General features: G+C 61.4%; 1 protein-coding gene across 4 annotated transcripts in view; it reads right to left on the minus strand.

Annotated features, from left to right (window-relative positions):
• Nucleotides 1-325: 325 nt before the first annotated feature.
• Nucleotides 326-23,158, minus strand: part of Prdm16 (PR/SET domain 16) — a 309,017-nt gene continuing 286,184 nt past the window's right edge. The window contains exons 10-17 of one of the 4 annotated variants that reach the window (XM_076861467.2): nt 20,075-20,162; nt 16,949-17,118; nt 16,245-16,322; nt 11,033-11,202; nt 10,245-10,419; nt 6,147-6,383; nt 5,196-5,370; nt 326-3,939 (exon numbers count right to left, since the gene is read on the minus strand). In XM_076861467.2, coding sequence (XP_076717582.2) covers nt 3,805-3,939; nt 5,196-5,370; nt 6,147-6,383; nt 10,245-10,419; nt 11,033-11,202; nt 16,245-16,322; nt 16,949-17,118; nt 20,075-20,162 — 1,228 coding nt within the window. In that variant the 3' untranslated portion in view covers nt 326-3,804. Of the gene's footprint in view, nt 3,940-5,195; nt 5,371-6,146; nt 6,384-10,244; nt 10,420-11,032; nt 11,203-16,244; nt 16,323-16,948; nt 17,119-20,074; nt 20,163-23,158 lie in introns of those variants that run through there. The other 3 variants (XM_076861464.2, XM_076861465.2, XM_076861466.2) reach the window with 3 other exon arrangements.

Genomic DNA, 23,158 nt, shown 5'->3' on the forward strand with positions numbered 1-23,158 from the left:
CTTTCTTTTCTTTTTTTTTTTTCCAAAAGTGGTAACTATGAATCCGTGACAGAAAAGAATGAATAAACAAACAAATGAAAAATGGAATGAAAGAGAAAGGGACTCTTCTCGGAATGACGCAAGACGTCTTCGTCACAGTATCACTCAATGCGGCGGACAGTTCCACGGCTCTGGACACCCAGCTGACCTCCACTGACCAGAACGGTGTCCGGTGTTCCCAGCCGGGAGGGAGCGCCGCCCAGGCTCCCCGACCCCCGTCCCCATCCTGTGGCAGAATGGGGCAAGCCCTCCTCTCCCCTCCCTGGAAGAGCTCAGTAGGTTTCAGTCACTCAGGCAGGGGACGAGGATGGGGACAGGGACCACAATCCAGTGCTAAAACACGTGATATGTATCAGGAGGGTGTTTGCAAATACTCGCTGGGGGAAGTAGCAGAAGCAGAGGGGCCAAGGGCCCTCCCGTCTCCAGGGCTGGACTCTGGGTCACGGGGGTCTGGGTCCAGCGGGGGGGGGGGGTCTGGGTCCAGCAGGGTCTGGAAAGGCCAGCTGCACTCTTGGAAAGGAGGGCCCCTCGGGCTGGGCCGTCTCTCAGGCCACTCTGTGCCTACCCCATCCACTAGTCCACCTCCCTGGGTTTGCTCAGGGACATCATGGGGCTCGCTCATGCAGAATCTGCCTGTTCAGTAGGATGGGCAGCCCCACATGTCCTCCCTGGGCATCCTGGGATGGGGGCAGCAACAGGACACAGGTGGGGCCTCACCAGGGACAGGGTCCCCAGGACGTAGAGGGAAGGTGCAGGGGCCTCCTCTGAATTTCTGTTGGGGGACGAGGGCCAACAATCCAAAGGAGTTATCAAGGCCACACACTGGGCAGACTGGCCGCAACCTGAGCCACCTTCCGCAGAGGGTAACTGGCCAGCCAGCCGCCTGGACCCTTCTTTGTCCTTGCTGCATAGCCACACGGCCCCCTGTTTGGGCTTGGTGCTCTGGGGGCCAGGGTCTTGGCTTGGCCCCCCGACCCCCAGTTGGTCTCCTAGTGTGGAGGACACTGGGCCTGAGTGACCAGACACCTCTGGGCTGGCACTGCCACCTGGGCACAGGAAAGCCAGAAGCCTGGAGCTGGCTGGGTCTGGGGCAGTACCAAGCACTGACGCAACTTAGGGATCGCTCTCTTTGTCAGGGGGTCTAAGGGCAGAGCACCCCAAAATGCCGAGTGCTGGGCCCAGGGGGCTGAGTGTTCAAGAGAAGCTGGGCTTGCTACCCTTGTGGGGACAAGAAGACATGACACATGTGCAGCCAGGGCTCTTTGGAGAGAGGGAAGAAGAGAAGGAAGAGAAGAGAAAATGCGCGGGAAGATGCGCCCCAGATGACAGAACTGGGCAGGGCACCCCAGGGTGACGAGGGGGGCCTGTCTGTCCTGCCGACACACCTCGCCTCCTCCCTCCAGACGTCCCGCTGGGAGAGAGCAGCACATCGCAAAGAAAAGCGCACACCTTGTTCTTTCGCAGAAGAAATCATATAATTGGGGTTTACAGAAGTGGGGGGTCTGTATCTGAGGTTGGATTTTTCTGAGGGTCCCCCCTAGTTTGAGGAGGAAGTGGAAATTCCTGGGCCGGACCTGGCGGGTCTGTGAGGAGCCGTCCTGGGCAGGTGTGTTTGCGAGTCCCTGCGGTCGGCCAGCGGGTCGGCCAGGGGCCCAGGCTCCCCGGCTCCCCCGAGGGCGTCTTTCCAGCCTGCGCACAGGTGCGCCAGGCCAGTCCAGTGGCAGGCTGGCTCTCTGTTTTAGAAGGGGAGCAGCCCTTTCACTGTGACCTGCAGGTCCCTGGTGTCTGCAGGGGCCTCCGGGGTGTGAGTCTCCAGAGCTCACCTGGCCACCTGGCATCAAGAGACGGTCATCTTTGGCCTGGAGCCACTGGGACACTCATGGAACACGCCAGCTTCAATACTGCCTATTGCCCCCGGGGACAACCACTGGGAGGTCCCCGCAGGGCACAGAGCTACACTATGTTAGGCCTGTGCCCTGGTTTTGTGCATTTTTTGCTCCTCTTTTTTAAAAGGGAAACTGGGGCAATTTTTTTTCTCTTCTTTTTTTTTTCTTCCAAACAATAAAAGAAATAAATAGAACACTTGTCTTAAATGCAGCTGAAACTCAAATTTAACAAAACACATGATTGTCTGGTAAATGGGTAGCAGTGACAGCAGGATTCGTGAGGGGGGGACGCGGGGGTATTTGGCACATTAAAAACCGCCCCACTCCCTGGTTAGTGATCACACGACACACAACCTTATTACACGGTTTTGGTCCTTCACTAGATACTTATATTAACATTATTTCTTCACAATAAGAATGTCTAATGCCAAAAATACTGTTAAGGAAGAAATAAAATAAGAAAAAAAATGAATTAGAAAAAATTACAAGTTATATACAGATTAAGGTAAATTCCATCAGGAAAAAAATTATTTGAAATTGGCCCCTACGGGAATAATTTAAAGCCGGTCCGAATGGAGAGGTGGACACATCCCCAGGGAGAGAGTGGCCCATCCTGGGGACTGTGCTGTCTCTGCTCTTTGCAGCAGGTCCCCGACCCCTTCTGCTCCCGACCCTGTCTTGTCAAGAACCTGCGCCGAGAGCAGAAGCGGCGGCCAGGTGGTCGGTGCGGAGTCTCAGGCACGGGCAGCTCTGGGCGTCCTGAAGTGGTGCAGCTGGGAAGGGCACCCCACCTGGCGGCCTCGGCCTCAGGCAGGACACTCCAGCTGCTGGGGGTCAGGTGAGAGCAGGAGGTTGGGGACCAAGAATGTCCCAACAGACCCTGCCTTGAGAAGAGCGGCTGGGGCCGGCCTGGGTGTGGAGGCACAGAGGATCATCAGGTGCTCTGCCACACCTCTGCATGCAGGACCTGAGCCACGGGCTCCCGACATCCCCATACAATTGGGGGGTCATGGGTGGGGGCCTGTGGATTTCTTTGCAGGCCACAAGCGGGCAGGCAACCTCCCAGTCCCGGCTCCAGCAAGCCTGCAGCCAGGCACCAAGTCTAGGAATTCCTCAGCAGGGTCTGCGCACGTTCAAAGGAGAGTCCCCGGGCCTCTTTTCTGTCTTGGGGGGCACCCAGAATCACCTTGGCTTGTACAAATAGGATCAACGATAGAAAATTCTCCATTATCTACAGTATAAAGGGTACACCCCAAGCACAGCGCTGGCTGCCCAGGCAGGTTTGGGTTGGCAAATAAGCTGAAATTCCAAAGCAATGCAAAATTACTTTTAAAAAACAATTTGCAAGTCATTTTGTTTGATTTTTTTAAAAAATACTGTCTATTTTTTTAAAACCCACATGCTTAAATAGACTCTGTAGTCAATAAGATTACCAAAAGGGTCATTCTGGTCATTTTCACTATAAAAACTGCGCCTGTGTCTCCTCGGGGCACACCTGTGTCCTCTGTGCACTCTCTGGAGCCACGCAGGCTCCCAGAAGCAGCCCAGGGCTCCCATCCGGGCTTGAGATCCCACCCTCACCCGCCACGCTCTTCTTCAAGGCCGCTCCGCTCCGAGAGCAGCCTGAGCGTCGCTGGTGCTCGCCGAGACTGAAGGGAATTCCCAGGGCCGCTTCTCAGAGGCAGGGAGGTGCCATGGCTGCTTTGGGGACGGTTGGGTTCCAAGTTTTCCCTGGAGAAGTCAGAATTGAACTTGGAGGGTTGGGGCTGGGCGCTGAGCAGTGCTCCAGTGCAGGTGGCAGGGGCTTCCGGGGGCCCGCCGCCATTCCCCGCAGCTGGCACCCCGACTTTGGACTCTGGCCCTGGGGCCTCCTGGCCCCTCAGAGGTGGTTGATGGGGTTAAAGGTTCCAGACTCCGACGTGGCTCCTGCGATGTTCAACCAAGCGTCCAGCGAGCTCTGGGAGGGGGCGTGGAGAGGAGCATCCTCGGAAAGGGACAGCATCATTGCATATGCCTGGCAGGGGGACGACACAGGACAGGTGAGCAGTGTCACAGACAGGAAGGGCTGAACCTTGTCCCCAACCTCCGCTGGCCCCTGGCCAGCTTGGCCTGGCCCTGTCAGATGGGGAGAGGTGGGCAAAGGTGCCTGGGGTCAGGCTCTTCCCCCCGGCCTGGAAGACAGAGGCGTGTGAGGGGTCAGAACAGGGCAGGGGGTGTTTGTCCAGAGTGGCACCAAGACATCGTGGCCTGGCCAGGGGCCTCTGGTGCACACAGAACCCCGTGGCCTCCTGGGGGTGCTCCCTGCACTCGCCTTTCATCCCCCCACTTTGATCTTCCTGGTGACAGGGGTCTGTGCTGGGAGGGCCCTGGGACCTGGTGGGAGGTACCGTTAAGACCCCACACCCACAGGGTCCTCCCTGCCTGGAGGGGCAGGGGCCTGGGGACACCTGCCTTGGCGGCTGTGGCGTCGTCAAAGAGCTACTTCTAGAAACAAAAAGGGCAGCATTTCTGAGCTGATGAGTTATTAGGGAATGGGAATGTGTTTCCTGGCCTTAGTCAGCAACAGGACATCCTTCTGCCCAGGCCTCAGGGCAGGAGGTGACCAGGCCTGGGACACTCTGTGTGTTCATGGGTGGGGTGATGGGGAAGCAGGTGCCGGTCCCCCCAAGCAAACATTCTGGACAGCATTAGTAGAAGACGAAGACAGACATGCAGACAGCTTTTGCTGAGACTCTTGGGCTGGGCCACGCCCTGCAGCAGAGAGAGTGGAGGGACCTGAGCCTCTGGCTGCAGAGGCACAGGGCAGGGTTCTGTGCCCACTGCCCTAGGCATGGGGATGAGGTGTGCCAGGCTGAGCCTGGTGCCCTTACTCACCCCATGCTGCTCTAGCTTGGAGGTGGCGACCACTTGATAGGGCAGCGTCCCCCAGGAAAAGCTGGATCAGAGATAGGGAGACCCAAGCAGCTGTTCATGGACATTACCCACTAGGGATGGGACGAAAGTGACCCATACTCCTGCGCCTGAGACCCAGCTGCCCACTCTCTGTTCTCAACCTCTTCCTGCTTCACCCTGGCCGTGGGACCCTGGTGGTCACTAGGGCTTCACTTTAGCTCACTTCAGTGGGCATGATGAGGAGGGCTCCTGAGCTTCCCTTGGGCAAGGGATGGCCACAGTGGGAGGGGAGCACTGGGGCTGTCCCTCGGACAAGAGGTGCGGTGGCCCGGAGCCAGGTGGGGACGGAAGGGCGGGCAGGGCTCTGATGGTACCTACCTGGTTCTTAGCCTGCCTGTACAGGGTCTGTTTTAAAGCCTCAGAATCTAAGGTGGAATTAAGCACATCTTTAACTTCAAATGCTTCCTCAGCTGCTCTGTGGAGATCCAGCCCCTTCCCAAAGGCCGGCGTCGGCTCCAAAGCTGACAGGCCGCCCTCTGGCTCCTCAAGACACCTGCACCAAGGACCAGGGGGGCCGGGGTTAGCTGGTCTGGCCGCCGGCCGCCCGTCTGATGCTGCATGGCTGGCTGTGTGCCTGCATGCATGCCATGGGTCTCCACAAGCCACATGCACAAGGAGACAGACACATGGACACAGGACACCTAGACGGAAGCCACGGATGCAGGACAGCAGATGGACAGAGGGCCCCACGGGGCTGAGTGGGCCACACACACGCCTGACAGCAGGTGTGGTCTCTGGTCTAGAGATGGGGGGCTGGGAAGGAGGCCTTCATTTCGAGAGACTCCAGGCAGCGTTGGAGGGGCCCAGGCTGCCCTCCCTGGACCCAGAACTGCCCAGGACATGCCATCTCCAGAGGGCCTCCCCTGGGGGTCTTGGAATGCTGGCCATGTCACCCCAGTGCCAAGGGAAGTGGTTCTAGTTGGTAGGACTTCCAAAGCTGTGGGTGCTCAGGCCCTGTACCTACTGCCCCTCTTGAGGCCGGACAGCACTGCTGGGGTGGACGCAGCAGTGAGTAGCCTCGTGGCAGTGCCTGGACCCTCAGGTCCTGTCTGACAGAGGACGTCTTCCCTACTGCCCTCTCCTTCCATCCTCTCGGAGGCTCCAGACCCCCTGGCCTTCCTACAGGGGCTTGCAGAAGCCACACCTGCTGGGCAGGGAGGAGCCCTGGATGGAGGTGCCTCCTGGCAGAGGAGGACGTCCTGAAGAGGACGGTCACCTGGAGATGCCCAGTCCCTCCCTGGCTATCCCCCAGCCCACAGCCGCCCCCACCTTCGGGTGTGGTCAAAGCCCACGGCCAGGGAGGCCGGTGGCTCCTCGTCCTCCTCGTCCTCGTAGACTCCCTGGGGCTCGGGCGTGGGGGACACCGTGTCGTCCTGCGACTTCCCGGCCAGGCTGTCCTCGTCCTCCTCTTCCAGCTCCTCCTCTTCCTCCTCCTCCACCTCCTCTGGCTTCTCGCTGGCTAAGCCTGGACACTGGGGGTTGCTGCCCAGCTCCTGGATCTCGGGCCTGAAGCGACACGGGGAAGCCGGCTGTGCTCAGGGGCCCTGCCTCGCCCGCCCCCAAGGCCAGCAGCTGCTCGGCTCTTTCCCTGCGCCTCCCCGTGGCCTCCCAGCTCTCCCCGGGAGACCTGGCATTTATGTCAGAATCCTTAAGCTCTGGGTCCTAGGCAGCTGGTGGCCTCCCTGGGGCCCAGCCATGCTCCCTGCCATGGACAGAGAGCGATGGGGCGAGGAAGGTCACAGGAGAGGAGAGGGTCGTGGGGGGACGCAGGGACAGAAACAGGTCCCCCAGCAGTGGACACCAGGCCATTCAGGGGCTCCTGGTGAGTGCGTGTGTCAGGGAAAAGGCTGCGGCTAGGCCTGGAGAAGTAGTCCTGTGTTTGTGACAGGGTTGGGCACTGCCCAAGGGTGCCTGCACACCCTGTCCAGGGCCCGTGGTGCCATCTGCACATGTTCCCCAGCCAGGCACAGGGACTCAGGACCACGAGGGGGCCCCCGAGGGACATGTGGGACACTGGGCTCAAGCTGCCTGCTGTCAGCCGTCTACACCAGCCAGGCCAAGCTTCAGAGACCCCGGGACTCCTGTGGCTCGGATCCCGCCTCTCAGCCCCAGGTCACTGGGTCCTGGGCACGGGGCTTCTACTCTGGCTCCTCCTTACTAAAGAAAAAAGAGAAAAGCCAGCGAGAGGGGAGAGCTCAGGCCCCGCAGAAAGTCCCACCCAGGTGCACTCCATCTTCACGCCTAAGGCCGCCAGGGCTCCAGGGCTGCAGCCACCGTCGGGCGCTCCTGCTGGCAGAGGGCCTCAGTGAGGCGCAAAGGTGTCCTCCACAGCGGCTTCCAGAGCAGCAGTCCCCCACTCTCGTCCTGCTGGGCCCCGGGGGACTGTCGGCAGCAGCACTGGGCAGCACGCGCGGTCTCAGGTGGACACAGGGGTCGGTTCTTGGCATTGAAGGTGGCGCCTCCACAGTGCCTGGCTGAGCAGGAGACCCTCGGTGGCCAGCTCTCCCAAGACGGGAAGGTGCTGGAGAAGCTGTCCCCAGAGCTGCCTTGTGGGACGGGCAGAGTCTCCAGAGGTCAGGGGCTCAGGGACACATCCAGAGTCGCCTGTGTTGGCTGGTTGGCCAGGAGCCTCCGTGCACACGTTGGTCATCCAGCGGGGGACTCAGGTGCCAGGGAGATTGGTCCTGCTGCCTGCCCTGGATCTCCGTGGGGTGACCTTGGCAGGGGTTTGGCCTTTGGCCCTCACAGTCCACTCTGCAGACAGGATGAATGGCAGGGGGACCGCAGGCTGACGCCTCCTCAGGTGCACCGGAATCCCTGCTCTCTGGGGAGCAGGATCTACCCTCTTTCTTTCCTGCCTGCTCACCCTGCACAGAACACATGCCATGGGTGTGAGTGGGTCCAGCAGGGTCCACTCAGGTCTGGCAGGCTGCCCTCGGCTTCAGACAGGAGGATGGCCACTCCGGTCGGTGACGTGCTGGTGGCCTGTGTGCTGACAGCTCCGCAAGCTGACGCTCCCGAGTCGGTGAGGTGTGGCTCAAGGTCCTTCTGAATTTGAGGGGAAACCATCTCCCGGCTCCTGGCGGCTCTGTCTCCGTCCCCACAGGGCTCTCCATGTCTGTTCACACTGCCCCTTTCGTAAGGGTCCAGAGGCCACCTCACTCCAGCAGTCCCCACGGTCACTCCCTCTCCCCTGTGGAGACCCTGGCCCACACTGTCATGCCCAGGTGCGCTGGGGTTAGGGTTCCACGGGGGAACTTTGGGAACACAGTCCAACCCAGGGGCTGAGGGGATGGCTGGGCCAGGAAGCCTGGCAGGCCTGGGCCTCACCTACTGACCGAGAGCCAGATGGTGTTAGCTGCTTCTAGCCCCAAGTGGGACTGCCAGCGTCCCCACCAGGCGGGCTGACTAAAGTCAACCATGTCCCACATCATTGGTGACAGTGACAGGGGACAGTGAGGGGCAAAGCCAGCTGGGCCCTGGGCCTCGCTGCAGCAGGACAGGCTGTCCGGGGCCTGGGTGAGCGTGGGACCAGGTGTGCCCGGGTTGGGGTTGGGGCTGCTCGCCCCCTGGCTGTGGGGAGGGCAGTGGGGAGGCCTGCTGGAGTGCCCCATGGCCAGGCCAGGGTTGGGAGGGCTCCTGCCCTCATCCGCGAGCCGGGACACTTGTCCTTCCAGAGGACCCCATGGCTCAGTGGCTGTCCCCATGGCTCAGTGGAGGGCCTGGCCTGCCACTGTGGTGCCCCAGGAGCTTGGCACTGGTCCTGGGTCACCCAGTGAGGACGCCAGGGCGAGTTCTCCAGGGCCTCCGAGGGCCAGTGTGGGGTGGTCTTTGGTAGTGAGGAGGTGTTCTCAGAGTGGCAGGACGATTGCCCTTCAGGCACTGGGACTGCGGCCAAGGATGGGGAGCAGGACTGGGGCTGTACCTGGGCCTCGGGTGAGGGTAAGAGGGCCCTCCAGGTGAGCTCTCCTTGCCAGGGGTAGAAGCACAGGCTAAGTTCTCTGTCACTGATTGCTCAAAGGGACTTCCCCAAGGTCCCCAGGAGCACCAAGGGCAGGAGGATGCAGCCCTGTCCTGGAAGAGCAGCCAGGCCTGGGGCAGCCGGGTCTCCAGGGACCTTCCTCACACCCGAGCTGCAGCCACCAGGGCCACTGGGATGAGGGCTGGGGCTGGGCTGTAGGCTCTGGGCTGGCTGCTGGGCTGGGCCAGGCACCCCTGTGCGGAACCCGGGGGTCCCTGCCTGAGCCCTTCTGGGGTCTGCAGCACCAGGCTGTCCTGCAGATGTTCTGCATCCTGTCTCCTGGGCTCTGAGCTGCCCTCTGGAAGGAGGGCCCTGGGCAGGCCACACACAGAGCCCTGGGCGCGAGGTTGCACAGAACACCCAAGTCCTGAAGCCGAGTCCTGCCACTGTTCTGCCGTTCTGTGTGTGCACGTGTAGAGCATTGTATACACGCACATGCCCACACACGCACACGCCACGCATGTGCACCCACACATGCCCCCCCATACATAGTACGTGCATGCACACATATGCATAAGCACATGTGTGTGCATGTGTGTGCCCTGCATGCATGCACATGTGTACATGTGTGTGTCACATGCCTGCTTGTGTGTACGGTCTCTGACTTAGTGGTTCCACTCAGGATTTCTTAACTTTACAGTGGAATAAAAGTGATTTGTATTTGTTGGAAACCTTACTTTGAATTTTGGACTTCAGACAGGAGGACATGTCTTAACGCTGGGCAGTGGCAGTGAGTCACAGCCTCCATTAGGCCTATGGTCAGGAGGGACAGCCAGGCCTGCACAGTGCGGGATGTAGGGATGACATTTGACATTAGCACCCACTGAGGCTGAGGTGCGTGTTCTGCGCACACCTCAGCAGGTGTGGCCACACTGGAGTTCAGAGGTCCGGCTGCGGACGGCAGCTTCTGCTTACAACATGTCCAGCTAGGATGTTTTGTTAGATGTGGCCCCACTGTAAGTTGAAGTGTGCCTGTGGAGGTGTGTGTGTGTGTGTGTACAAGCATGTTTAAAGGGGCAGCAGTCTTGCCTGGGAACCACTACTGAGTGCCTGGAGTGGACAGAAGTGCCCTGGGCTTCTGGGCGTGGCTGGGCTGTGGCAGGAGCTCTGCACACGCATCTCTTGACAGCAGCAGAGCCAGTGCCGCTCAGCTGTGTGCCAGGCACCGAGTCCCTCACCTGGTGGCTCTGTGATGCTGGGGGTGGGGGAACAGCCAGGCAGGGGCCTGCCTCTCACAGCCTGGGCCTTCCTCTGCCCTGGGGCCTAGTCCTGACCAGGGTCAAGGTCACCTGCCCTGGCAGAGGGTAGCCAAGGTCAGCCCTCTGGGCCGGGTGTGTCTCCCTTACCGCTTGTCTGTTCTCGAGGATGCCTGGCTCATCTCGCTGTTAGCGATGAAGTTCCTGATTTCAGAGAAGTAGGAGTCCTCTTTCTCGTCTAAAAGTGCGTGGTTGTCCGACTCGGAGGTCGGGGAAGAGGCACTGGTGCCCAGGTGGTTCGTGAGGACCCCCGCGTGCTGGCTCACTGTGGAGGGGCGCGTGTCAGGGGCACCCTCGGCAGGACCTGCCTTGAGTTGCTCTCAGCTGCCCTCCTACCTGCCTCCCCTGGCACCTCCCCTCCTGCCCGCCCGCCTGGCGCTCCACGGGGCCCACCTGGGGCACCCCACATCCGCCCACCTGGCACCTCCCCTCCCACCTGGCGCCCCACGGGGCCCACCTGGCGCGCCCCACACCCGCCCACCTGGCACCTCCCCTCCCCCCTGGCGCCCCACGCGGCCCACCTGGCATGCCCCACACCCGCCCACCTGGCACCTCCCCTCCCACCTGGCGCCCCACGCGGCCCACCTGGCATGCCCCACACCCACCCACCTGGCACCTCCCCTCCCACCTGGCGCCCCACGCGGCCCACCTGGGGCGCCCCACACCCGCCCACCTGGCACCTCCCCTCCCCCCTGGCGCCCCACGTGGCCCACCTGGGGCGCCCCACACCCGCCCACCTGGCACCTCCCCTCCCCCCTGGCGCCCCACGCGGCCCACCTGGCGCCCCACGTGGCCCACCTGGCACCTCCCCTCCCCCCTGGCGCCCCACGCGGCCCACCTGGCACCTCCCCTCCCCCCTGGAGCCCCACGCGGCCCACCTGGCGCGCCCTCATGCTCGTGCTTCTTGAGGTGCCTGTCCAGGTTGGTCTGCTGCCCGAAGCACCGGTTGCACAGGTGGCACTTGAAGGGCTTCTCCTTGTTGTGGATGTTCCGCACGTGCCGCTGGAGGTTGGAGGAGATGCTGAAGGAGCGGTCGCAGTACTTGCACCTGGAAGACAGGTGCACCGGCGGTGGGCAGGGGCTGGCCTCCACCCCAGGCCACCACCTGAAGCAGCAGATCCTGTCTGAACAAGCCCTGAGCAGGCCGCAGGTCCTGCTGGGCCTCCAGCGTCCAGGGCTGGGCATGTCTGCAGCCTGGGGCGACATGCCCCCAGCAGCCTCACGAGGGCAGCATCACAACACGCAAGGGCTGAGAGCCGCCCCAGCTTCCCAGGTGGAGGGAGGCCTGGCCCCAGCCTCGCTCTGCAGCAGGAAGGCTCCCAGGTGCCCTCTGAGCGGCCCTCTGTCTCACTTGGGCCTCAGTGTCACAATCCTGTTAATGCTTAGCTGCCCTGGCCGGTGGGGTGGGGGGCTCCTCCACCTGCAGCCAGCGGGCTGAGGACGGCCTGGGGCTATGCCGACCTTCTTTTATCCTTATGTCCCATCTGGGCAGCAGGGACTCACCGGCCTGCACTCTGACTGGGACAATCTGACTGGGACGCCTGTTCTGACTCCCCGTTCCTCAGAGCAGAGCCCTGACACACAGGTGAGGAAGCCCGCCCCCTGCACAGCTTCCCCAGGGAGGGTCCCTGCTGTGCACCACCCTGAAGGCCCTGAAGTGACCCGCACACTGAGCAGCAAGAAAGCCCAAACCGACCCAGAGCCGAGCGGAGGGGGTCTCCTGAGCTCTGTAGACCCGTGAGTGCTCTGGGAAGAGCGGGTTCTGCACTGTGGAGGGCAGGTGGAGGGGAGGTGACCAGAGCCAGCGGGGGCGCCCCACGTGTGCAGGAGGTTGGCCGCGGATGCTGTGCACCTGGCCTTCAGAGAGCCTCCAGGGAGGCTCATCAGGGTCTCGGGCGGGAGCACTGGATGATTTTGTTTATATGAGGTGTGCGTTTGCCTGCTCGAAAAGCAAGCGCTGCTGTGTCCACTGTGTAAGGTACAGGGCATCCTGGGCCGTGGGCCCTGCCTGGCTGAGGCTTTTGGGACGCAGGGCCTGTGCAGCCAGCCTTGGTGGGGGCACGGGTGGGGGCTCTCTTCACCACCAGGATGTCTGGCTGTTGTAAAGACAGAAGTCCCACGGGCCAGGGCCCTGTGAGGCCCCACCTCGCCCACATTTGGTGCTGGTGGACACTCCAGCCCAGCAGGCTGGTCACGAGCCTTGGTCATGTGGACACTTGCCTGAGGGCACTTCAGGACACAGCAGGGAGGGTCTCTGTAGGAGTGGCCTTTGCAGCCCTGTGCCACCCATGGGAGGGGTCTGGATCGACATCAGCGGCTGGTGTAGGCCCTGCCCAGGGAGCCTAAGGGACCAGAAGCATGCCCTCAGGGCAGGTCCTGGGCCCCACATCTGGACACTGCTGGGCTGGAGAGAAGCACACCCTGTGTGAAGGGTGCAGGTGCACGAAAATGTCCCTGGACTCAGCCTGCAAGTGCCCCACCTACAAGCCACCTGACACAACCCTGCAGGTTGATAAGGAGTACCCCAGAAGATGGGGGGTGGTGCTGACGGAAGGAGTGGCCCCCCCGTGCCCAGGCCTTCTGTCTGGGATTGGCAGCCCCAACCACAGCTTCCGTGGTGCACCCACTCTTGCCTGAGGCCAGGTCCACCCCAGCCTTCTCTACAACGCATGGGCAACGTGCTGCTCCAGGGCCGTGCACTGGCTCCTCGGCATGCTGGCCTCCTCGGTCCCTTGTCCCCCATCCTGGCTGCACCTCTCTGCAGGACCCTGCACCTCCTTGGCTCTGCTGAGTGGCCTCAGGCATGTGGATGTCCCAGGGAGCACAGGGCTTGCTCACAGCCTCTCCCCGGCTCAGCCTGGGGACAGTCGGCAACCTGACTGACCATCCGAGAGGCCAGCGGTGCTGGCTATCTTGGATTTTTCCACCTGAGCAATAACAGGTGCAGGCCATGGTCTGAGCTCCCCCAGTACTGGGCCAGAAAGGCTGGGTTACTCCAACCCCAGCAAAGAGCCCAGAAAGGAGGCGTTTTAATCCCAGTGCACTGTCTCGTTGGGACCCGTACACCCCCAACATGCAGACCCCGGGGGGCCAGGCTCCCAGGCTTTCTGGTTCCTCGGGGCCATCGCTCCGGAAGGACAAGCTTGATCTGGTGTCTGCCCAGCGAAGGCTTCCCGGGCAGCGGCACTGAGAGTCCTGGGGTGGCTGGCGCGGGCCAGCCTGTCTGAAGGCGAGCTCACGCTCACACCCTGCCGGTCCAGTTCCTGGTTCCTTTGGCAATGTGGGGACCCTCTGATGCATCTCCCCACAAACACTGAGCCGAGACTGAGCCTGAAGCAGGTGTGGGGGGTGGGGCCTGTGGGTCTGGGGGTCAGGGAAGGGCCAGCGTCCACTGGGTTGTGGTGTCCTGCCTGTGGCCTCTCTTGGCTCTCATGTAAATTAACAGCCTAGACAGAGACGTCCATGTGAAACTCAGGGGAGCAGCGAGTCCAGGGCTGTGAGGGAGCAGAGTTCGCCCGCAGTGGGGCCTGTACTGGGAGCTGTCTTGGGGGACACAGCGCCCAACGCCAGAGAGCGAGAGGGCCCAGCTGCACCTGGCCATGCCACCCTGCCGGGAGGGCTGGGGGTGCGCAGGGACTGGGTGGCAGTGGAAGGTAAAACAGGCCCCAGACAGTGGGCCCCTCCCTGGGACCTGCGGGGCCACCGCCAGCCATCACCAGGGAACTGCTGTTGGTCACTTTAAGAGTGAAAGAAAAGCCCAGTCCTAAAAATTAAAATAAACAAGAACGAGGGCATGTGAGGTCCTCCGGAGCCCCTGACGGAAACACGACTTGCCTTGCTTAGCAGCCTTGGGACGGGCTGGGACGGGGCCCTGGGGGAAGAGGGGCACCCAGCTGCACCCGGGGCGCTGGCGAAGGCTCGTCTCTGGTCAGGGCGAGACGGGCTCAGTGTGGCTGGGAGGAAGGACCCTGGGGCAGCCCCAGTGTTCCCAGTTCAATCTTCATCGCTCTCCAGCCCCAATCCTGCCCCGCCCGGTGCTGGAGCTTCAGGAAGTGAGCATCCTTGGCCACACCTCGTCCTCCGCTTCACCCAGGGGAGGCCGCAGCCAAGGACCCCCTGCTGCCGGGACGGTGGGAGGCCAGCCTCCCTCCACACCAGGTCCTAAACACCTTCTGATGCTTCTAGATAATCCTAGGACTTACAAGGAGGATGCTTCTGATCCTCTGCTTCGATTATCCTGCCAGAAGCCCCGTGTCCGCCTGCTGGCGAGGGGCCAGCCCCTCCTGGGCACACAGAGGCACATATGTGCACGTTGACATGCAGTGGGCATGCACGTGGGTGCTGCCAAGGAGGAGGGGCTCGCACCTGGGCCGGCATCGAGGTTCAGCACCTCGTGGCCGGCCTGTGTCCTGCACAATGGGCTTTTGAGAGGAGTCATGCATTTTTCTCTTCTGACTTAAAATCCTGTGCTGATCAAAGCAAGCCTAGAGACCACCAGGGCTCCCAAACGGAGGGCAGCTACTCCTCAGAGCAGGTCGCCTGAGCCAGACCAAGTCAGGATTTGCAGCACAAACTTGTGAAGCAATCACTGTTACCAAAGCCGAAACTCGCAGATTGGAGAGAGCAAAAGAAATCGATGATAATTAAATTCTTCTATAAACACGGCTCAAGCCTCTGGGGGCTCTCAGCACGCAGCAGCACTGTCCAAAAGTCGGCTCTCGTTACAGAAAAAACACAAGCTCGCTTGCTGGGAGGGGACCAGACCAAACACATCTTTCTGCTGTTCGCCTTTGTTAAGTTGTAAGTCACTGTTTTGGAGAGTGGGCCGGGTGCCGGTGTGTGGGGAGGGCTGAGGGCACAGACACTGGACCCGTCAGGGCTGTCACCTACCCTGCCAGGGACTCTGGAGATTCTCCTACCCATGGACGCTGGAGATTCTCCATATCTGTGTGGGGCTCGGGGACCAGCATGCACACCGTGCCCCTGTGGCCTCCAGACTGAATCCCCGGGGTGCATAGCATCATAGGGTCAATTCCTGGTGACCTGGAGCTCTGTGTGGCCACAGTTCAGGCATCTGCTGCTGTCAACCTAAACTGTGCCAAATTCTCTTTATTCCCAAGGCCTCGGCTAGCCAGACACACCCCAGGACGTTACTAAAACGGTCCTGGCAGAGAAACGGGCATTTCCCGCTTGTCTCGGGGTCACAATTGCCTGGGCTCTGTCTAAAAGGCCCACTCCCTGACTGGGCAGGGCTTCAGGAGAGTCAGGGTGCCACCCTCAGCCCTTTCCTTTCCCACAGGCCCAAGGGACAGAGAGGACAGGGACCTGGGGACACAGCAGTCAGTTGAGGGACATCTCAGAGCCTGGGCGTCCTCATCACTGGAGTGGGGGTGGTGGGACTCCCTGGGGGCTGCTGTGAGCTCTGCTTCAATGACCCCCGTATCCAGGAGAGAGGAGTGAGGTGGGAGCAGGTGCGTGGCCCCCCTTCAGCCTGCCTGCGAACCGGAGGGAACCCCTGGGGCACCCCCAAGCCAAGATGGGACCCGTGCTTGCTCAGAGCTCCTGCCCAGCGGTCCACCCACTCCCTGGTCCACCACATGGAGCAGCAGCGGCAGCCGTTGTGAGAGGCGAGGAGCTGTGGGTGCCAATGACACTGAGCTGCTCCACAGACACCCTGGGGCCCCAGCTTCAGGTGGATGCACTCGGATTCTGGGCTGCTGTCCCCGTGGACATTCCAGCCACAGGTGGAGAGCAGCTACCTGCACCTGCTTTCATGAGCGTGGCAGGAGCCTTCTGGAAGCTTCCTGGGTAACTTTTGCCTCCTCCTTACAACCTCTCAGGGAGCAGGATAGCAGTGGGCTCAGAAGAGAGAGGCCCAGAGAGTGACCAGACCCCAGGAGTCAGCAAGACCACCCTGGCTCCTGCCCACTGCCCCTCCAGGGGCTGTGGCCCTTCTCAGGGTCTGGAGGCAGGGTAGGGGGTCCCTGCTCAAAGGAGGGGAGTTAATGGTAGGCGGAAGCAGGCAGCCAAAATCGCAGCCCCCCACCCCGCCCTCGGAGCTCAGCCCCGCCGCCCTGGCTGGGCTCCTACCTGTACGGCTGCTCCCCGGTGTGCGTTCTCAGGTGTCTCGTGAGATTTGCTGACCGGGGGAAGATCTTGCCACAGTACCTGGTGGAAGGAGGAGATGTGAGGAGGCGACAGGCCGTCCTTTCTGACGTCTTCTCTCCTTGCTGGGTCAGCAGCGCCGGGGGCCTCGCCCCGGGCAGGGCCCATCTGCACCCTGGTTTCAGTTTCCCCGAGGGCCCCAGAGCCTGGCCCAGTCTTACAGAGATGCGTGATGTGGGCCACAGAGGAGGGTGAACCGGCCCCAGCCTGGAAGCCTCTCAGCCCCTCTGCCCAGCAATGGACACAGCGGCAGGGACAGAGTGGGACAGGCCTGCACAGCCAGAAGGTCAGCTGGGGAGTGTCCTCCCATAGAAACTGGCAGGGCCAAGTGCTAGGGTCCTTCAGAGCTGGGGTCCTTCAGGGTCTAACATTGATCAGTTGGTCCCCTCCAGCTGGAGGGCCAAGGTTGTGTTTTGGGCTCACGTGAACCAGCTGGGTGGTGGTGCGGAAGGCCCAACGTGTGTCATGTGTTGCAGAGGATGCCTCAAGAGCTAACTGACCAGTCATGGCCACCATGTTTCCCTGTGGCCATGGCGATCTTCCCAGAAGCACAGGTTCACAGCCATAGGTGGGCACCTGGGCACCTGGGCACCTTCCCACCAGTACTCCAGGGGCACGCAGGGGCTCACCTGCACGTGTACCGCTCTTTGCCCTTCCTGAGGATGGGGTCCGAGAGCGTCGGGGGTGGGGACCGGAAGTTGAAGGGGTGGTGGGGCAGGGGCTGCAGCGAGCCCCCCGAGTCTGCTTTCATGGCTGCGAAGCTCTCCAGCTTCTCTGTCATGGTCTCGATGGCTGACATCTGCTGGCACAAGAGACACTGTCTTCAGTGCGTGGACCTTCGTCATGGGGACGTGAGCACAGCAGCAGGTTCTCAGGTGGTCACTGGAACCAGGGGCCTCCAGTGTCTTACACCTTCTGCAGCCTGCCCTGTCTCTACCCTGGAGCCCCAGCTATAGCCCAGGGTCTAGCCAGCGGGAGCTGGAACTGGCCCTTAAGAACTGGCCTCATTGCCCGGTTTAGATGGAAATGAGTCATGAAGACTGCCAATGCTCAGCATTACCCAATCTCTTATTTTGACCCAGGTCAGTGATGCCCAGCTGGCACATCCCTGGCAGCGCTCCTGGTGGGCTAGTTTGGGTTATACATAGAATCACACCTAGTTCTTGTTTATCGGTTTTGTTTCTAATCCTTGAAAAATTAAGATGCTACCTGAATAAAACAGACCACTGGCCTGAGGAACCACTGCCACCTAGTGGCTGCATCTCATAATTGCAGGCAAAGTGCAGAAAAGGAATTCAACAGCTAAGACAAGATCCCCTGGAAACCAATTCAAAACAACAATGCCCAAAGTCACATACTATAGGCAAAGGTCACTGTCTCTGCTCCCCAGAGATGTCAAGGGCTTGCTCAAGGAGAAGGGAGGTGTAGGATTGCTCATTCCCACCTGTTGGGTGGAGTTCTAGTCACAACCCCAGACTGTGCTGACAGGAGAGGGGGGAGGCTGAAGGAGCCGCTCGGGTCTCAGTGGTGCTTCTCCCAGCTCTTCTGTGGGCACTGGGGAAGCTGGGTGCAGGGGCCCACGGGAAGGAGGGGCTTTATCAAGCCAAAGCTCCCGGTTTAAGGAGAGAACTCAGGCAGTGATGCCTGGGCCCCCGCAGCCGTCACTAGCCCTGGGAGGGGGCCCCTGCAGGCCTCCACACACCTCTGCTCCACGCACCCATAGGACCTGCCTTGGAGGGCACAGAGAAGGGACTGGTGAGGCAGGGTGAAGGAAGGCAGGGTGGATGGATGGAGATAGAGGGAAGGAGCCACCCATGGTCCCAAGTGCAGTGACCACTGGGAGAGACTGGCCCTGGGCAGGGCCCTGGCAACCAGCACCCACAGAGGGGCGTGGGTAGACCAGGAGGTCTTTGCAGGAGGTACTTGCTCATTTACAGCCAAGTCTCTGCCCCAGCCTTCCCTGGGTGAACAGAACCGTCCCATGGTGCGGCTGGGGGGTTCTTTCAGCCAGCACCCACCCCTCTGCCCCTTGGCCCCTTGTCCAAGGGCCTGGCATGCACCATTGAGGGTGCTGTTCACCAGGCACTTATTCAGGGCAGGAAACAGAGGGCTCAGCCCCAGCGCTACTCGAGGCTACGTGCTCCAGTGGGGGAGACATGTTGGCGGTTGGGGGACAGAGGGGAAGCCACTGATGAATGGAGATTGTGTGGGGCCTCCCCTCGGATGCTGCTCTGGGCTCTGCCCAGGCCACAGGGATTCCATCTTCACCCTGTCAGAATGGGCAGGCACACAGCCCTCGAGAGGACATGGGATGCTTCCAGGCTGTGCCCGCTGACCCCCCAGGTGGCCACCAGCCAGCCTTCTTTGGCCCCTATGGCCTGGGCCCTGAGGTAGCACTGAAGCCCTGGCACGGAGACTGCTGTTCACCTGCCCTCAGGCCCAGCAGTGCCTAGGAACACGCTGACTCTCGGCCACCCAGAGACTCCCCAGGAGCCCCAGAGCAGGTGAGGGGCTGCCCTTGGGTGGGGCCTGGCTCTGTACCCCCAGGGCTGCACACCTGCCCCGTGGGACTCAGAGGCAGAGGGGTTGCTGGGCACCTCAGAGGCCCAGGCAGGGGCAGCCGTGACCTCTTGGGAGAGACCGGCAGCTACCAGGCACTTTTTGTCCAGGTGGCGACCCAACCTCAGACCATTTAATTAGTCACTCTCCCCTGCCCCTTCCTCCTGGCTCAGGGACACAGGGACCGCCAGGGGTGTTGTAGGCCCACAAGGGGTGGGCAGGAGGGACAATGGGCAGCTGGGCCCCTGCTGGGCCTCTCTTCCTGGGGCTTGGGTGGGTCTGCCTGCCCCGCCTGGTCTGCCCTATAATCTTCCCAGTGGAGACACCCCCGCCCCCAACAGGATGTGCGGCTGGCTTGTCTGCCCCTCCAGCCTGCCCGAGGATAAATCAGGGGAAGTCATTAACCAAACTCACGGCCCAGCAGAACAATGGGAGGTGCTAAGTTTAGCTGTGAACTCAACCAGGGCGCAGATTTCACAAACAGGGGTGTCCAGGCGGGAAAGCAGACAAACAATGCCTGTGCAGGCTCCCGGGAGGCAGGCTTGGGAGGCCCCAGGACCCTCTGGGTGGTGGGGGAGGCCTGGGGCAGTGGTCTGCAGCTCTGAGGGGGGGCCTGGGCTCCTTGAAGGGAGGACAGGTGAGACACCAGGAAGACTCTGAACTGGGCTGTGCCCACCCCCCAGGAGGACATGGGCAGGAGGGCAGGCAGGAGGGCCTGCAGGCTGGTAGGGTTGAGTCCAGGGTCCAGGCTTTGGTACTCTGCGGGGGTCCCTCTGCAGACTCCTGCCCAGCTCCCTGAGGAGAGCCTGGTGCCCTCTGCTCTCGGGGAGGTGCCCACTGCTGCCCCTCCGCATGCAGCTGTCCTCTCTGGACTCCACACTCGTCAGGCTCAGGTCTCACCCAGGAGGACCGGCTTCTTCCCCGAGCCACCTGGGCTGCTCACCTCTTCCCCTCGGTTCAAATTCTGGGCCCCCTCCCAGCCTGCCAGTGCACACTCCCACCCTCCTGGAGCGCCAGTCGTGGGTCAGTGGCCCCTGAGGGAAGGGCTCCTGTGGTAGAAGGCCCCTGGACAGCCTTGCTGGCCTGCACTGTGAGGACCCCCTCCTCATCCTCTCCATCCCTGCAGGGTCCTCTGCCTTTGAAAGGTGAGGGTGCTGGCCCCGAGCCTGCCCAGCTGCCCGCCGCCTGGGTTTTACCTGGGGGTGAAACAGCAGCGGGGACGGCCTCAGGTACTTCTCCTTCAGGACACCCACGGGGTCCGTCACCTTCCGCTTTTCTACCCTGCTGGACAGCAACACAGAGGGTTACGTGCCCCACTGAGCCACCTGCTCTGCAGAAGCACATCTGTGCCCGTTGGCACGGTGTGGGGCTCACCACAGCTTCCTGCTGGCTCTTACTGCCTTCTTGGTGGCAGTGGGGGTCCTGGCTCACCTACTCACCTGCCTGGACCCCCAGCCCACCTCCTGCTCAGTTCCCTCCCATGCCCCCATCACCTCCACGCTCCCCTAGATCACCCCTAACAACCTCAGCTGCCGGCTCCTGGGCGTGTCACGGGGGCTTGGTGCAGGGGCCAGAGACTTCTCTGAAGGCCCTGGGCACCAGCCTCTTGCCCACTGGCCAGGGCCACCACTCCCATCCACTGGCCCTGGATGGGCCAGCCTGGGTGGGAGGCTGCTTTGTCCAGGCACAGAGCCCACCCACAGCACAGTGTGGCTCACTCCCGAAGGCCCAGGGCCCAGCTTCCTCTCCTGTCTGGACGTTGGCACGGGGTGCCTGCCCGTTTTTGCTGATGAAGGTGGTGACTGTGGGCTTTTGTCCAGGCAGGGCTCTACCTGAGACTCCGGATGGCTGCTGGAGACTGCAATTCTAGAACCTTCTCCAAAGGCTGGTGACACTCTGTTAGATAGGCCTCTCCCAGGTGACCCGGTGGTCATGGGGGCCTCCACTGCTGCCTCCCTTAGCTGCCGCCTCCCAGGAGCAGGCTGCCTGATCTCCCTGCCCCTTCCCCATTGAGGGCTGCTGTGAGCCTCCCAGTGCCACGGCATAGGCCAAACCCAGCCTGACCACGTGCCCTCTGAAGACCCCTGGGATAGGCCATGTACGATTTATCTGTGGGGACCCCCCGCCCCCCGGGCCCTGGTCCACATTCCAACTCCACCAGGGGCAGTCTATGCTGCTCTGTGCCCCAGTGGACCAGAGCAGGCCAGGCCAGTGATAGCAGAGAGAGGGGAAGGCAGCACAGCCAGCCCTGGCCAGATCCCAGGCACAGGCGTTCCCCCCAGGGACCCAGGGAGACCACCAGGGGAGGGCCCTGGAGACCCTCGAGATGGCTGGGGAAGAGCTTTGCCAGAGGGCGGGGCAGACGGCAGAGCTGTGGCCCTGCAGGAGAGGCAGGCTGCGCAGGGCTTCCTGGGACACCCATGCTCTGGGCCGGTGGCACCTGCAGAGGATGGGACCTGGGAGGGGAAGGGCTTGCTGGGAGGGACAAGCTGTCAGGACGAGTGGGCGCTTCTCTCTGACCTTCAGCCCAAGGTCAGTGTCCCCAGAGGGGCTGACACCCTGCCCAGCAAACTCAGATGCTGCTGTCCTCCTCTGCCTTTCCCTGACACCCGGCTCCCAGATGACCCCTGCAGTGGACATGCACACAGCCAAGGTGCTGTGGGTGTCCCGTAGGCACAAAGCCCAGCATGATGGATGCAACCGCTGCGCGACTTCAGGGAGGCAGAGGGCTGGAGGGGCAGCAGCCAGGGAGGATGCTTACACTCCTCTGGCCAGGGATGGAGGACTGGGGGTCCCCCATGGGGGATGGCCAGGGGAAGCTTGGGAGTCTTGCTGGTGTTGTGCTGAGTACCCAGGAGCAGAAGGGGCCGGGATGCTGAGGGACCTCTCCCGGAGCCTGGCGTGCTCTTGGCAGCTGGGCCCTGTGCCTTCACACACCACGTCTACCCAGGTTGTACCTGGGGTGGGTAGGAGGGGACCCACCTTGGGCCCTGGCTGGTGTTCCCTAAGTGGACAATCTCTTCCCTGCCTTCTGTCCTTAGGGATGCCCAGGCAGCCCCGTGAGCAGCCTGGACCCTGATGGCCAAGGATAAGAGTTCAGACACGTCCAGCCCCAGAGCATCTCCACCAGGAGCCCATGTAGGGGCGTGTATGTGTGATTGTGCTAGTGTGTGAGCGTGTGGGATGTGGGAGCACACGAGAGTGTGGGCATGGAGGTATGTGGTTGTGTGAGTGCATGTGAGCATGTGTGTCTATGTGTGATGGTGTGTGTGTGAGTTTATGTGAGCATGTGCGTCTATGTGTGATGGTGTGTGTGTGATAGTGTGTGTGTGAGTGTGCATGTCGGGGTATATATGTGAGATGTGAATGAATGTATATGTGAGCATGATTTGTGTATGTGAATGTGAACTTATGTGTGTGCATGCACATGGGTGTGAATGTACATATGTATGACTAGGGTGAGTGTGTGTATGTGTGTGAGTGTACATGGATGTGTACATGTGTGCATATATACATACGACTGTGTATGTGTGGGCATGTGCATGGGTGTAGGTGTATGTGTATGTTTACAAACGTAGGTGTGCACAGGTGTGCACATGCACATGGGTGTGTATGTGTGAGGGTGTGTGTGAAGGGGGCCTTCGGGCCCTGTGGTCCTCACAGTTCCACCTCCCAGGCTTCCCGTGGCCCCTGCAGCTTCCAGGGAAGCCCAGACCCTAAGCCCTAAACCAGTGGTGTGGAGGGAGGGGTGTCTGGTGGGGAAGGGCAGAGGACGAGAGAGAGGCCAGGGAGGCTCAGGCAGACCACCCTGTCCCTCTGCTCCAGCCCTGGGGTCCCCCCAGAAGGCTCGTCACCCATCTGGGTCCTATGCACACCAAGGTGGCCTGTGAAGGTCCTGGGATCCTACTTAATTATTATTATTTTTCCAAGGTTGAGGTCCTTTGTACATACTTGCCTATGTGGCCAATGTAACTGTCACGGCAGGTGCCACCCTGGACTCCCTGACAGCCAGGACACCCTAGAGAAAGTGAGGTACTGAGTAGAGGATGGGCCTCCCCAGTCTTACGAGCCCCTAATCAACTGGCAAGGGCTGCCCTGGCCTGGTGCTGGCCACCTTCGCCCTGGAAGCAGGGCTTCTGCCTCGACCCTCCCTGCTGAGCCTCTGGCCCGTCCCACGCAGCCGGTGGACGGGCCTCTTCCAAGCGACACAAGGGGCACGTTCCACGATCCTGCGATGAGGGTGCTGGCACCCTGCACACAGTAGGAGTTGGCTGCAGACG

This window comes from Callospermophilus lateralis, chromosome 7 (assembly GCF_048772815.1).
Source record: "Callospermophilus lateralis isolate mCalLat2 chromosome 7, mCalLat2.hap1, whole genome shotgun sequence".
Lineage (NCBI taxonomy): Eukaryota > Metazoa > Chordata > Mammalia > Rodentia > Sciuridae > Callospermophilus > Callospermophilus lateralis.